Here is a 16650-nt window from a genome sequence, read left to right as displayed (position 1 = left end):
CTGGAAGCTGTGATTTGCATGCTGGCATTTGTAACATTTATTTTATCACTGAACCGACAAACGTTCCCCGAATTGTGGCCGTTGCTGACATTGAAAGGTTTATTTATTGCTCATCTACAGCTTTGAGAACTCACATCAATGATGTCCAAAGAGAATTTATCTTAAAAGTTAAAGTTTTAAAGTTTAAAGTTTATTTATTCGTAGGTGTACATTAACACTGCAATGAAGTTACTGTGAAAATCCTCTAGCCGCCGCAATCCGGCGCCTGTTTTGGATTCACTGAGGGAGAACTTAGCATGGCCAATGCGCCTAAGCAGCATGTCTTTTGGACTGTGGGAGGAAACCGGAGCACCCAGAGGAAACCCACGCAGACATGGGGAGAACATGCAGACTCCACACACTGACCCAAGCCGAGAATCAGCGCTGGTTTTGGGTACACTGAGGGAGAATTTTTAGCATGGCCAGTGCACCTAACCAGCACATCTTCCAGCAGTTGGATTCAGTTTGGAAGTCATATCCATTATAAAAGCTTCACTCTTAACAAAACAAAGTGCATACAAAAAAGTGAACATTGCGTGGAGTGTTGCGCTGATCAAGTTCTGACTTTCAGGAAGGCTGGTTTCGCAATTATTTTCACCCAATTTTAAAAAAATCACACAAGCTTAAGTCAATATATGTTGAGCAAAATGGTTTTAATATAAAATTAAAATACATTCTTATCAGGCTTTACTGGGGAAAATGCAATTACTTTGTGCATTTCCATACCAACAGCAGGATTCCCATTGGCTCCGATTGAAGAGTGAGAGAATCATTCTGAGGCAAGTTGGGAAATTTTGAACTCGGCTTATCTGAAACAGCAGCTTACTCTGAATTGCAACCAAGAATGTTATCAACAAGGAGAGGTATATGAAAGAGAACGTGGCTTTCAAAAAGAAAACTTAATTAAGATTTCTAATGTAACAAACCACAATCTGTGGGCAAATCTACATTTTGTTATTATGAAATATTTTGACTTTCCAAGAACATAATGGATGATGCACAGGTCATTTGAAAGAAAATATTAGAGCGCACGGGCACTTGGAAAACCTTTTTAATGATTTGGTCAATTCCACTCCTCCTTTCCTTTGTTCATTGATTCTCTTGACTTTGCTTTGTATCAGCTGATTGGCAAATTCCTACCTACTTTCCTCACTTTTGATTTTCACTACCTCTTCAGTTCTTATTTGCTGCATATTTCAGACTCTTTGTGTGCTCTTAATAATTGTAGCCTTTACATTTTCTAAGTGCCAGTAAACATGGATGTTGGCGAGAAATTTGCTGTCCGCTTTCAGAATTCAACTCGACAGAAAAAGGGAATCAACTTAGGAGCAGGAAAGATAACACAGTGAGTTTAGTCAGGTTTGTGGTTTGATGCTGCAACAGTTCCTGTGCTGCATCAGTCTCTTTATAAGCCTAATGTCCACACGTTGCACAACTGAGCCATGGACCATGTCGTCAGCACATAACCCCAGTGACCATTCCGTTTGCATAATGTACTGTCGCAGAGGGAATGCTTTTTAATTGCTGTAAGGAAACCATGCATTGAGCTGCATGGTGTGTTGTCTGTAGCCACACACCAACTGCATACTGAAGGAGTGGAATAACTTCTGCTTCAGCCATATGACGAGTTGACACAAGGCACCCTCAAAGCAACATATATGCAGTTAATGACACTCTCCGCCGTGGGCAAGTCTGCAATCCTGGAAAACCCTTATTCTCACTCTGCTTGCTTCTTCCGGGACGCAACAATGAAATGAAATTCTCCCTCTTTGCAGAGACAGCTTCAGTTATCTCCTTTATACAGCGGTGCATTGCAAAGTAAGAGATGTGTATATGTCCGGCAGTAATTTCGAAAGAGCCAAATTCATAACAGTTCTGAGTCTCAATCAGTTTGACAGCCACAGAGAATACAATCTTTGCCCTTCTCTGAAGTGGCAGCTTGAGCTGGCAGATTTCAGTGGTAACAATTTATTTGAAAAGCATTGGTCAGGTCTGATGCTCATAGGAGAGTTGCTCCCTCAATAACTTCTGTGGATTTGACTTCCTGCTGGGAGCCCTTATGTTCTTCCTCCTTCTTCCAACAGCTATTTTTGCTGTGCGTAGACTCTGTTGATTCTGTCTGACATGCTCAATGCCAAGAGGAAGGCCGATTAACCCTTCCCAGTTCTGGGAACAACCTGCCTTACCAATCTCTGCATACTATTGAAATTTTAACCAACCATATTAAACACCCAAAAAGTCAAAGAATTGCAGCAACAACCAGGCAAAATTAAGCCAGCGATGAATCCGTAAGAATTTGATGATCCTTTCACATGCTGCTGCTGGAGGTTTCTTCATGTTAAGAGGCTGGAACATGGCGATCCAAAAGTAGCAGCATGAACACCAAGTTTGCGCTCAATAGATATCATGATCCACATGCTCTACATGTCTTCAAGCTGTTATTTCAATGGATTTGAGAGCAGATTTCCACTCCATCTGACGAAGGAGTAGCGCTCCGAAAGCTAATGGTATTTGCGACCAAATAAACCTGTTGGACTTTAACCTGGTGTTGTTAAAACTCTTACTGTATTTCAATGGAGGCCAGCTTTCCTTCCCCATTTGGACAGGATCAGATCTGCTGGTGGTTGGGGGAGAGAAAATGCATGGGCCGAAAGACTCTGCTGGGTTGGGGGGGGGGGCCTCCACGAGGTCCAGTAAAAGTTGTGCCTCCCCTCCCCCGATCACCCCACCCAATTTTATTGCCCCCCACTTCTGCCAACTCGCCCCAGTGTGAGGTGTGAAACCAGCCCCAGATTTGCATCCCTTTACCCAAATGTCCGGTGCATTCTGTGTCAGAGCCTTGTGTATGCCATAGAGTCTACTTTGGAATATTGAGGTGCCTCATAGCATCCCAAAATCAGGTGTTATCAAATCCAATTCTGCCCCAAATGCTTTCCTTAAAGAACTGCCTGATCTATTCATTAGCTGCATAAAATATGCACAGTGCTCTTTAAACATGGTTCACAATTAAAATTAACCAATTGGTATACTGAGAACTTTACATTACACCCAAGGATGCTTCAGCCATCTAAAATTGGGTGATTTATAACACATTCTTATTCATCAGTAGCTTGATTCATCCTCAATTAAATTAAGCGTATCTTTTGTACCAGCCAACGATTCCTACACAATGCATGCATACATTTACATAGAAATGAATCTCACGAATGTCCTAAACCCACCTGCAGGAAATTGGATCGAACGTAAGTAAATAAACTTACCCCATGGCTGGATCAAGGGCAATTCCTTTGGGATTGTGTAGCTCCAGATCTAGTAGAGTAATGCAAGTATCACCATTTTGATTGCATACAAATATTCGGTCACTGACATCATCCACAAAGTAATAGTTTCCAGTAAGCCAGTCTAAAGCCATTTGTTCCACATCTGCCAAAGCAAAAGTAACATATTATATCAAAAACACACAGGACAATTTAGTGGTTGGTTGACTGCTGTGCAAGAAAGATCTTATATCCTTTCATGCCTGCAAATTTATTTTAGTATCTTGGTCTGATCTTCAGGTAATTGTGCTGAAGAATTTCTTCTACAACAGCGTAATCCTCTCCATCAGGAATGTACAGCTTTGATCTCTGGTCATTAGTCAGTGTCTGGTATTCAAGTGCAAAAAAGGAGTAGGTTTAAATGGTAATAAAAAAAATCTTAAAGAATCTAATATCTTTTTTTCTGCAGAGAAACAATGCTCCATAAATTCTTTTTCGGTTAACTCAGAATGTTAAGCAACTCAATTTTCAAATCTAAAAGGGCTTTCTTGCACTTGTCAATCCATTAACCTCCAAGTCTTTTCGAATAATGCAAGGTTCACTAAAATCAGTGAAGTCAGAATGCCTCTTTATTACATTTGGCCATTCTTTCATCTGTCTTTTCTTTGTCTACCCAGCTGGCTGAGTGACAATGTTCATTTTTATTCCAAGAAATGTTTTTGTTTAGCAAAATGGCAAGTCTATCAACCCTCTTGCTTTTGCCAAGAGACTTAAATGAGAGATTATTATCTTCGGCTATCAGCTGAGGATTTCAATTTACCATGCATGTAATGTGTTGGTAGGTTCAAGAATTCTTTTTGCCTTCTCTTATTACAGAGTGAGAAGAAGCAGGGGATCACTGTGGAAGTAACGCTATTTACCGTGTTACAGAAGGACCTGTATTAAAACAGTTAGTTCTGTGGTGAACTTTCTCTATCTCTATGAATGTTAATGGAATCATCCTACTTCAGTCTCTCCAAGGAGAGCAAGCACATGAAGATACTTACAAATTAACTACCCAGGCAAAAGAGAAATACACAAATGGAAGAATAATAAGATACAAGAGAAAGTTATGAAATACATGATAATGAAGAGCAGAGAAAACATTTGTCACACTTGAACATCTGAGTGGTCACAAGGCAGTCATGTTTATGGTTTGATGTGAGGAGATACTTGAGGTACATAACTTGAAGCCAAAAGGAAACATCTGACATTTACCCAAATTATTTGGCCAGATAGCACTGTTTTTTACACATTTTCAAAAGACATCAGCTGCACGTGACTTTCAGGCCCTGGAGTCAGGCTGAGGTTCACCCATGTGTGGTGCATGGACATAGCTGGCTATTTAATTACCATTTGCCTCCACTGAAGTGGGAGCTTGGTAGGCCAGGAGTGTGAAACCGCGAGATAAGATGAGCTAACAATAGGTCTGAACTTGGTGGATTCGTTTAGGTCGCCAGAGTATCTCTACAGAAAGGATAGGTTCCAGGGACATCTTTAGGAAAGGAACTCCCTCCAAGAGAGGTCAGACATCCTTTGGAATTGATAAATTAAACATGAATGTGCATAAAAAGTGCACAAATTAATTGGAACTTTCAAAGCTGTCAAAGAACTTTCATAGCTGTTAAATAATATGTGGTAGATGTAAGGGTGTTTTGTGAGGGACAGGGTTATAAAATTATCGAATCACTACAATGCAGAAGGAGGCCATTCAGCCCATCAAGTCTGCACTGACTCTCCGACAGAGCATCTTACCCAGGCCCTATTCCCATAACCCATGTATTTATCCTGCAAATCCCCCTAATTTACACATCTTGGGATACTAAGGAGCAATTTAGCCTGGCCAACCCACCTAACCTGCACACCTATGGACTGTAAAAAGAAACCGGAAAACCCAGAGGAAACCCACACAGACACAATGAGAACGTATAAACTCTCCACAGACAATCATTCAAGGCGAGAATTGAATTTGTGTCCTTGGCACTGTGAGGCAGCAGTGCTAACCACTATGCCACCGTGCCATCTACGGTTGGCACAAACTTGACAAAGGAATTATAAAGAGCTATCAAGATGTAGGGGGGGACGGGGTGGCACAGGAGTATGACTGATTCCTGGGATGGCAGACTGACGTGCGAGCAGAGATTGAGTTGGTTAGGATTATATTTGCTGGAGTGGAGAGGAATAAGGGAGGATTTTGATTTTTTGATTTGATTTGATTTGATTTATTATTGTCACATGTATTAACATACAGTGAAAAGTATTGTTTCTTGCGTGCTATACAGACAGCATACCTTCATAGAGAAGGAAACGAGAATGCGCAGAATGTAGTGTTACAGTCATAGCTAGGGTGTAGAGAAAGATCAACTTAATGCAAGGTAAGTCCATTCAAAAGTCTGACAGCAACAGGGAAGAACCTGTTCTCGAGAAAGAACCGGAAAGATCTCATGGAAACCTATAAAGTTCTAACAGGACTAGACAGGGTAGATGTAGGAAGGATGTTTCCAATGGTGTGGGTGACCAAAACCAGGGGGTCATAGTCTAAGGATACGGGGTAAACATTTTAGGACAGAGATGAAGAGAAATCTCTTCACCCAGAGAGTGGCAAGCCTGTGGAATTTGCTAACATAGAAAACATTTGAGGCCAAAGCATTATATGTTTTCAAGAAGGTGTTAGATGTAGCTCTTAGGGTGAAAGGGATCAAAGGATATGGGGGGAAGGCAGGATCAAGCTATTGAGTTTGACTGATCAGCCATGATCATAAAGAATGGCGGAAAAGGCTTGAAGGGTTGAATGGCCTATTCCTGCTCCTACTTTCTATGTTTCTGTGAGGGGACAGGGGTGGGTAGAGGGGCCTGGATTAGCAAAGGACGTATGAAATACCAAGGGGCAGTGACTGGAGTTGTGAGATGACATGGGGGCATGAGGTGGCTTGGTTTGGGATGGATGGAGTATAAAAAGTGTGTGGATGGATGAGAGCAGTAGGTGGGTGAGGGCGGAGGACCAGGGGACTGCTTTTTGTTCTAATCATTTTTAAAATTTAATTCAACAAAGTGCAAGAGCACAGAGGCAGGCAGGCATTCTGCCCTGTCTATCTCTGTGCTCAGAAGCCTCCACACTCTCTACAAACAGCTGGCCTGACTTCTAATCCAGCCTACCCTCTGGAATGAAACTCCCAACTGCCGGCGGCCATTTTTAAGGTCATGATTGTAGAACCAGGAATTCTCTCACCTCTATGCACCAGGAGTGAAAGTCTGGGCTTTCATACTGTGCTTACTTTTCACCAAACCCATTCCTGACTGGGTTGCTGGTCCTACATTGTAGGCATTTACAAAACGACTTTACATAATTTCCCAATCTTGAAGATATTTTATGGCTACCTGCACATGCCTATCAATTGATTCATTTTGTCGCTGGCGGACATTTCATTGAACAGAAATGAATGCTCTTTCCTCGGGTAGAAAAGTCAAGTACTGGGGGACATAGGTTTAAGGTGCGCGGGGAAAAGTTTAGAGGAGATGTGCGAGGCAGTTTTTTACACAGAGGGTGGTGGACGTCTGGAACACTCTGCCCGGGGAGGTGGTGGGAGCAGGTACGATAGTGGCATTTAAGGGGCAACTAGATGAATACATGAATAGGATGGGAATGGAAGGATGTGGATTCCGTAAATGCATATGGTTTTAGTCTAGATAGGCATCATGATCAGCGCAGGCTTAGAGAGCCAAAGGGCCTGTTCCTGTGCTGTACTTTTCTTTATTCTTTGAAATTGATTCTAAATTGACATCAAATGCTTAGTTCTGGTGATGCTATATTTTGTTACATTTGTATTTATTAGATATTGTTTAGGCCGACAAAACCAAAAATCAAATGAATGGATTTTAAAATGAATGGACATTCAACTCTCACTTTTGGCATGAAAACAGGTTTTCGGAACACATCTTTGTAAAGGCAATACTATGAGGTGATCTCTGAAATGGAAATCAACTGAAAACAAGTACCTGAGATTATGAAGCATTGAAAAAGGTCTTTAAAGCACAAATTATCTCCATCAGAGGATGATCTCTTGAACTACTTGTGGAAATTACAGTTGATAAAGAGCAAAAAAATATTCTAAAATTGAAAGGCTATCCAATTTCTCCTCATGAGTTCTGATTTTATATAAATGACCTTTTCAATGATTTTGACCCTCTTGTACTTGGGAGTTCACGAACCACATTCCAGGCTAAGTAGTTAACTAAAAACTGTACCAGTACTGCACCTCAAGGGAGCCAGTGGTAGTGTGGGAATGTCACTGGATTAATAATCTAGAGACCTTGGGAGATGCTCTTGGGACCTGGTTCAAATCCCACTGTGGCAGCTGGTGAGATTTGGAATTTAATTCATAATAAAGGGATTGGATACTCAAAGGCTTTGGGCCCTGACAACAGTCTGGCAACAGTGTTGAAGACCTGTGCTCCAGAACTAGCTGTGCCCTTAGTCAAGCTATTCCAGCTACAGTCAACATAAGAAATAATTTGTTAAAATTAAAGCTTATAGAAATGAAGGCAAGTTATTTACTTGGCTACTTAGTAGGAAGCAGAGAGAAGAGATAATGAATATGTACGCCCATTGAAAGGAATAACACACCTTGAAACAAGTTCAGTGAAGGTTATCTGAATGTCACCAGGTTTCCAAGGGTTACATTTTGAGGAAAGATTGCAAACATTAGACTGGAATTCCCCGGGAGAAAGTCGGTTAAGTAGTAGCCTGATTGAAATTTTGAAAGGAAGAAGTATCGGGTAAAGAGAATTATTTTCTTCTTAAAAAATTATTCAATTTTTAAAGTTTCAAAGTCAATGCACAGAGCAGACCTTACAATCCTGAATCCATCCCCTTGCTTGCTCCAATAAACAAAATCCAATCCATGGCCCCACCTTGGGCTTGATCTGTCACTTGATCTTAGCCAAATATAGGAGGGATTCTCCATTAAAAAAAACAAAGTGCCCACTGGATGGGAAAATGGGAGAATTTCCCGCCAGTTCTTTGGGTGTACTTACCTGAACAAATCTCCAGCACCCTGTGCAACACCTAGTGCCTCAGACTGATTCACACTAGAAAGTGGGGAGGTGGAGGGCCCAAGAGGCGGGCAGCATAGTGCTGAGCGGGCCACTGTGCATGGGCTGATCTGTCAGTGGAGAGATCAGCGCATGCGCACTGGCCCCCCTCATCACTGGCCGCTGATTGATGGCTTCCTGTTTATTCCTGAACCCCAAACTTGCTCGCTGGCCTCTCCCTCCCAATTGTTGGCATCTCAACTCCTCCCCGATCACTGGCCTTCCCAACCGCCCCCCCCCCCCTCCAATCGCTGGTCTAACGGATACCCGCAGGACCAGCCCTGATCTCCCCCATGGTCAACCCCAACTCCACGCCACCCTAATGGCCAGCCCTAACCCCTCCCTTCCCGATGACCACCCCTGATCATCCTCTCCCACTGATCCTCTTGCAGAGTGGCTACAGGTCCCCCCACCAGTGCCCCAGTATGCCCCATCCACTTTGGCTCCACCCCCATAGCCCAGTAGGCAGTGCCAAGGTGCCTGGTGGGCAGTGCCAGTGTGCCCCTTGGGCTGGCACTGCCAAAGGGGCAACCCCCCTCGCTCCTGACTAACCAGGAGGGCCTCAATGGCCTCTGCCCCCACAAGCAGGATGCTGACTCCTATTCCCCATTAGTGGGGAGCAGTTGTAAACCCTGCTGGTGGGAACCTCTCCTGGCATGGGGGGAGATACTAGCGGTCCTGGAGAATACCATCCTAGGCTCGCTAATCATAAATTCAAATTTCAATATGCTAACCAGCTCTGCACTGATTTTCAGCATGGAGCTGATTACTCTGGGAAAAAAGGACCTGGGATACTCACGATTGGCCGGATGATGGTCACCAACCCCACTAAACTCCCCCTGCTGTTGTCTCCCGGCCCGCTGCACTACTCGAGCAGCACAGCCAACTGGGAGAATCCCAGCCACATTTTTCAATGTTTTTACTGCATCCTTACAGTTACAAAGCCAATGCTCAGAATGGATCAGGCAAACCCAAACCCATTCCTCGCTTGCTCCAAAAAACCCACTTCAAAATCCAATTCATGGTCCCCACAAGAGAGACCAACAAGATCCAAGCTGACAAGATAAGGCATTGCACCCCGTCCAGATCTGACGCTTAGCCTGAAGGCCAAGAAGCCAAATAATTTCTCTGCTAGTGGTAGAGTCTACGTCAGGGGAAATAACCTTATGATTAGAGCAGGTCATTTGGGTGAGAAGCTTGGGATCACTTCGCACAATGGGTGGTAGAAATGTAGAACCCTCCTCCACAAACAGCAGCCGATAGTTGTTCAATCAATACTTTTAAGTCTGAGATTCAGAGATTTTTGCTAGCTTAAACTAATAAGGAATATAGAGCCAAGGATGGTGAATAGAGTAAGGATATAAAATCAGCAATGACCTCACTAAATGGCAGAATAGGCTCAAGAAGCTCAATAGCTCATTATTATTCTTCTGCTAATATCAAACTTCAGAGGAGTAAACTTTGTACCTATAGTTATATGGGGCCGGTGTGAGAAAATGTCTTGACAGACCGCACTAATTAGCATGTGTCCCTCTCTAATGAGAATTATCAGCTGCATTTGGAAGCTCCATTCTTTGCGAGCAGGACTGAAATGGAACTGTGTGCATCATGGATGTGTGTGTGCGTATGTGTGCACATATTTCTGAGCTTCCAAAAAACGTTTTGCTGTGCTGTTGTTTATGAGAGGCTATATCACTTCATGGTCTTTTGGATAAGAAAAAGCATCTGATCAAGCCCATGATGGGGTGCAATGCCTCATCTTGTCAGCTTGGATCTTTGATTTGATTTATCGTCACATGTATTAACATACAGTGAAAAGTATTGTTTCTTGCGTGCTATACAGACAAAGCATGCTGTTCATAGAGAAGGAAACAAGAGAGTGCAGAATGTAGTGTTACAATCATTGTTAAGGTGTAGAGAAAGATCAACTTAATGCAAGGTAAGTCCATTCAACGGTCTGACAGCAGCAGGGAAGAAGCTGTTCTTGACTCAGTTGGTATGTGATCGCAGATTTTTGTATCTTTTTCCCGACGGAAGAAGGTGGAAGAGAGAATGTCCGGGGTGCGCAGGGTCCTTAATTATGCTGGCTGTTTAGCCGAGGCAGCGGGAAGTGTAGACAGAGTCAATGGATGGGAGGCTGGTTTGCATGATGGCTTGGGCTACATTCATGACCTTTTGTAGTTCCTTGCGGTCTTGGGCAGAGCAGGAGCCATACCAAACTATGATCTTATTTGTCTCTCTTGTGGGGAGCATGAATTGGATTCACTTGGATTTTGAATTTGGTTTTTGGAGCAAGCAAGGAATGGATTTGGGTTTGCCTGGTTTGTTCTGAGCATTGGCTTTGCAATTTTAAGGATGGAGTAATTGGTTTTTTTTAAAAAGAGAGGCTACATGTACATGCCTTATTTCATGCGTCTTTTCGGCTTTATTTTTACTTCTGATAACATGAAACTGCTTCAAGACAATTCAACAGATTATTTGTTAAAAATGGTGGGGTATCGATTACCTATCAGCTCAGGAACTCATGCAACATACGTGAACTTATGTGCAAAATTCTTCCCAAAAACAGATTCCCTTGATATCAGGATCGGACTGCTTAGGAAAAGAAACAATTGCATTTCTATTTATGTTAATTTGCTGTCCACTGAATTGCTGGATATCAGGGACTTAACTTCAGTACTTGGTATCCACAAAGCTTCTCATTGCCCACGGCAAGACAAAAATGATTGTTATTCAGTGACAGTGTGAGGAGAAATATTGAACTCAAATATAAGTTATCGCCTCAAAATTCATTTTTTAAATTTCATATAAGTTTGCCAACTCTTTTATAAAATATTTCACTTTAAATCATTGTTTTGAGTTGTATTCCGTCAATGTCGACATATACAAAACAAAAGAATATCACAAAGTATTGGTGGTAAATAAATAATTTCTGAACCATTGAGGTCAGGAAGGCACAAGATTCAATCCCCAACTGTACTGTGTGAGTTATACTTAAACATTTCTAACAATTACAAAACAGAAATGGACCCTTGGGCCAAATGGTTTGGTTTCCATGTGGAATCATATTTGGATCTCACTCCAGGCAACTTATGGCCTTATCTGTATTGGGAAGATTTTTTTCTACTTATGAGTAACATAGGTCTAACTCAGGTCAGTTTCTTAAAAAATGACTTTATTTGCACAATATAATAAAATATTTTGTGGTAGGTATTATCTCCCTTGTGCACAGACCATTCCATCTTCCTTCAGCATCTCTTGCCCATGACTGCTGAATTCACTGCTATTGCTATTGAATCCCCAGGAATACACATGCATTGCTGCTCAGTAAAGATGTGATTTGATTATGCATGTTATTGAGGCTCTCTGTAATCTGTCACCCACTTGTGACGAAGGCTGACAGTTATCTGACTTTTTACTTGAAGGTCTGTAACACCTGGACTTTGCAACTTAATGCTTGATGGCTGGATGTCTATTACTTTGAGCCATTCCAAATGATCAGCCAGTACTGTAGCATCAGCACCCGTGTCAAGTTTGACGTCAGTTTTAAAGCCTTTAACTTCTAAAATAACTGACCAAATTTTGTTTTTGAATCTTTACTTCGAGGAAATCTGTAATCAAGTTTCTTTCCTTATTCCCAGCTTCCTGAATTGTTTGTGTTTCACAGACATTGGGTGGGATTTTCCAGCCATGCTTGCCCCAAGACCGGAAAATCCCGCCCAAAGTCAACAGACCTTTGCATGGACCGTGTCCCGCCCGTTACGAATCCTGTGGCGGGCAGGATGGGAAAATTCCACCCACTGTCTTGCTTTCTTTCTTAAATTATATTTTTTAGATTTACATAACTGTTTGAAGTGTTCTGTCGATCCATGTTGGAAATGCAATGCCCCCTGCTTGGCAATCTTGCATTCTGTGCTGCCTTTTAGCACCACAGTGTGGACATCTCTAGATGGCTGCTGTAGGGTTTCCCATTTTTTCACCCATTTGGGCAGACGTTTGGGTGGATGTGGCTACAGCCTTTGGGTCTACCCAACTAACAGACTCATCAAAAGCTTTTGTATATCCACAGATTACAGCCCATGTTTGGCCTGCTTAGCTACTAGCAAACCTGTCCTGTCCTGTTATAAATTTAAGCATAGTCTTCATAATTGGCCTGTAACATGTACTTTTCTAACAAAATAACAATTTTTCAATTCTAGCATTGTATTTGTCTTTCCTCATGAATTGACTTATTCTCGATGTACTCTCTTCCAAAGCCTCTAACCCTCCGATGTTCCAATGGAACATAATGATCCAGAACACACGGTTACGCGAACTGATGTAGTAATAAGATTTTATATAAGCTCATCATTATCTTCTGAATTTCATGTTTTATAACTGAACAACATTCAGGTTTGGGCTGATAAGTGACAAATAACATTGGCACCACACATGTAAGACCATAAGACATAGGAGCAGAATTAGGCCACTCGGCCCATCGAGTCTGCTCTGCCATTCAATCATGGCTGATATTTTTCTCATCCCCATTCTCCTGCCTTTTCCCCATGACCCCTGATCCCCTTATTAATCAAGAACCTATCTATCTCTGTCTTAAAGACACTCGATGACCTGGCCTCCACAGCCTTCTGCGGCAAAGAGTTCCACAGATTCACCACTCTCTGGCTGAAGAAATTCCTCCTCATCTCTGTTTTAAAGGATAATCCCTTTAGCCTGAGATTGTGCCCTCTGGTTCTAGTTTTTCCTACGAGTGAAACATCCTCTCCACGTCCGCTCTATCCAAGCCTCGCAGTATCCTGTAAGTTTCAATAAGATCCCCCCTCATCCTTCTAAGCTCCAACGAGTACAGACCCAGAGTCCTCAACCGTTTCTCATAAGTCAAGCTCTTCATTCCAGAGATCATCCTTGTGAACCTCCTCTGAACCCTTTCCAAAGCCAGCACATCCTTCCTTAGATATGGGACCCAAAACTGCTCACTATACTCCAAATGGGGTCTGACCAGAGCCTTATGCAGCCTCAGAAGTATATCCCTGCTCTTGTATTCTAGTCCTCTCGACATGAATGCTAACATTGCATTGCCTTCCTCACTGCCGACAGAACCTGCACGTTATCCTTAAGAGAATCTTGAACAATGACTCCCAAATCTCTTTGTGTTTCTGATTTCCTAAGCCAGGCAATATCCATGTCCAACAAGAGAGAATATAACAAGCACCTCTTGATTGTCAAAGCATTATCATCACTGAATCTCCCACTATCAACATCCCGGGGGTAACCATTGACCCGAAATTTAACTCCAACAACCATATGAATAATGTGGCAACAAGAGAGGGTCAGAGGTTGGGAATTCTGTGGCAAGTTACTGACCTCCTTACTCTGCAAACTGTTCATCATTTACAAGGCACAAGGTGGTGGAATACTCTCCATTTAACCAGATGAGTACAGCTCCATCAAGAGGCTCAAACCTATCCAGGACAAGGCAGCCCATTTTATCAGCACATCATCCATCATCTTAAGCATTCACTCTCTCCACCAGCAGCACATTGTGGCCACAATGTAAAATTCTACAAAATGTACTCCAGCTACTCGTCAAACCTCCTTCAAAAGCAACCCCGAAACCATGGCACTGCCACCTAGAAGAATAGGGCAATAGACAAGTGGGGACACCACCACCTACCAATTCCCCTCCAAGTCATACACCATCCTGACTGTGGACCATATCACCATTCCCGTACTGCTGGCAAGTCAAAAACCTGCAATTTCCTTCCTAACAGCACTGTGGGTGTCCGTACACCGCATCAATTGCAGCGGTTCAAGAAGGCACCTCACCACCACCTTCTCAGGGGCAATTAAGCATAGACAATAAATGCTGGTTTTGCCAATGAGGCACACTTACTGTGAATTAATAAGAAAACTCCTGTCATATCATCAATCTTTTCCTATAGCCTTATCAACTTAAGGTGCTGCATTTGTTGCTTTATGAACCTTTTTCCGTGAATACCTCTGCTATCCCACACACTGGGCCTATGTCCACCAGAACACATGGACACAGAAATATTTAGAACTTAATTATCACCGGTAAATTTCTTGACCAAGAAGTATCCACTCAGACTTACTGACACCAATGTCCATTTGCCATTTTCAGATGTTTGTAGTTTCCTTCAATTCGGGAATTTACATACGAAGTTAGGAAAACATTTTCATTGGAATGAGGAATAAGTCATGAAGAAAATCTTTATTACTAAAAATTTATATAGTCTCCTCTAGCATCTCTGAAATAGCTCAATTGGTCTATTAAAATCTGCGATCAACAGATAAACAAGCATATTAAGGGATATTGCCACAAGGCAAGTGAATGGAGTGAAGTTACAGATCGGCATAATTTCCTTCAATAGCGATATCCCAGGAAGGAAAAAAACAGCTCAGACCAGTATTCTTATTTTCTCATTTTACTGGTGTTGCATTTTAAAGTATACAAGACCAGTTCACACCAGTATTCTTATTTCAGTGTTTTACTATATATTTTTTCCTTCTAGGATAGGCTCAAGGGGCTGAATGGCCAACTATTACTTCTATGTTCTATCTCAATGTACATCATGTACAACTGATCAACTTTGAACACGGTAACTGTTGTGTTGTAGGCAAACAGCAACCATTTTTTTCACATACAGCAAGATTTTGGAAACAGCAACAAAATGAATAGCTGATCATGCTGTCTATTGCTGCCAGTGTTGTCAGGTGAGGGAGATATATTGGCTAGGACAGTGGCAGGATTCTCTGTTTTTAATACGGCTGCAAGATTCATCTTTCATCTAAGAACAGAGTCTAATTTTCAGATAGCTTCAACAATGCATTTTCTCCATACGCCACTGGGGATTCAGTCGGGATTACCAGAATAAGCCATGAGCTGAATCATATAACTGGGTTTAAGAGATAATTTAGGAAATTATTAAGGTGGCCAGAAGACACGGCAGGGGTTGATCCATAAAAAGAAATGTTATTCAGCATAACAGCCTTTCACAGCTCCAAAACATTTATGCCCTTGGGACTAAATGGTTAAAAACTTTTCAACGCATGTAAGCAGGACGGTTGCAGTAATTCTTCAGAGTCATATTGCAAAGTGCTGCTGCATTTTATATTTGCCCCATAGCTTGTCGTAACCGTGTTAAAACACATTATTGATTATCTTGGACTTCAAAAGCAGACTGTCGGGGATGTGCAGCAGTGCCAAACCGTCCAGCTGCCTGGAATGAAAGGAGCAGCAGGGGGAACAGAAACTCTCCAGTGAGCTTCAGTAAGTTATGATAAGTCTTCTGTGAAGAAGTTATGTGCTGCTGAGATAGAATGCTGGTTCGCACAATTATTACACAAATCAACTAATTGGGTTGTTATATTGTATTTGTTGGTAATTTCTGCTGCAAATTGAGAAGCTGCCAAACTGATTAGCCAATGTTTAGAGAGAAACTTATCCAACCTGGGGTGGTCAGTTTCATTAGTATTCCATTAGATACATTTTTGAGTACATTGCGATCCAAATTTGGTATTCTTCCTTTGACGCATAGATTTTGGTTTACAAACTATACAGGCGTATCAAACTTTATATCAACAAATCATATCAACAAATTGATAAGCTGTTGTCAGGTCTGAACATAAGTGGAGCATGTCCCTGATTTTACAGTCACTTTACCAGTGGCGGCTCTGCCATCAGCTGCCTTAACCCTTAGAATTCCCTCCCTACATCTGTCTACATCACTCTCATCCTTTAAGATGCTCCTCAAAATGTACCTGTTTTATTTAACGTGAGTTTGCCTGTCTCAAATCTTATTTGTCTCAGTGTCAAACTTTGTCTACTAACGCTCCAATGAGGATGGGATGTTTTACTGTGTAAACGGCGCTACATAAATGCAAGTTGTTACAGAGAATAGTGTTCGCTATGGTCTCCTGGCTAAGGTTTATCCCTCAATAGAATGGACTATTGTATTAATCTTCATAATATGAGCAAAAATGCAGCATGGTGGACGTTAAATTGCCCCTTAGTGCCCCAAGATGTGGGGTAAATACGTGGGGTTACAGGGATAGTGCAGGGGGTGTGCCTGGGTAAGATAATCTGTTGGTGAGTCAGTGCAGACTTGATGGGCCAAATGGCCTCCTCTGCACTGTAGGAATTCTATGATCTGGAATCCTTAATTAGGAAGCAAACTTGTCATGCCTCAATGAAAATACCAAAAGA

At 42.1% G+C, this 16650-nt stretch overlaps 1 protein-coding gene across 1 annotated transcript in view; it reads right to left on the bottom strand.

Annotated features, from left to right (window-relative positions):
* Positions 1–16650, bottom strand: part of LOC144504127 (low-density lipoprotein receptor-related protein 1-like) — a 1391705-nt gene that overhangs the window by 971989 nt on the left and 403066 nt on the right. Inside the window, exon 8 of the mRNA XM_078229303.1 lies at positions 3300–3462. Within this exon, the coding sequence (XP_078085429.1) occupies positions 3300–3462 (163 nt within the window). The remainder of the gene's footprint in view (positions 1–3299; positions 3463–16650) is intronic.

The sequence above is a fragment of the Mustelus asterias genome, chromosome 14 (assembly GCF_964213995.1).
Source record: "Mustelus asterias chromosome 14, sMusAst1.hap1.1, whole genome shotgun sequence".
Taxonomy (NCBI): domain Eukaryota; kingdom Metazoa; phylum Chordata; class Chondrichthyes; order Carcharhiniformes; family Triakidae; genus Mustelus; species Mustelus asterias.
Note: the sequence above shows the minus strand (reverse complement) of the source record. Positions and strands in the feature narration are given on the sequence as shown.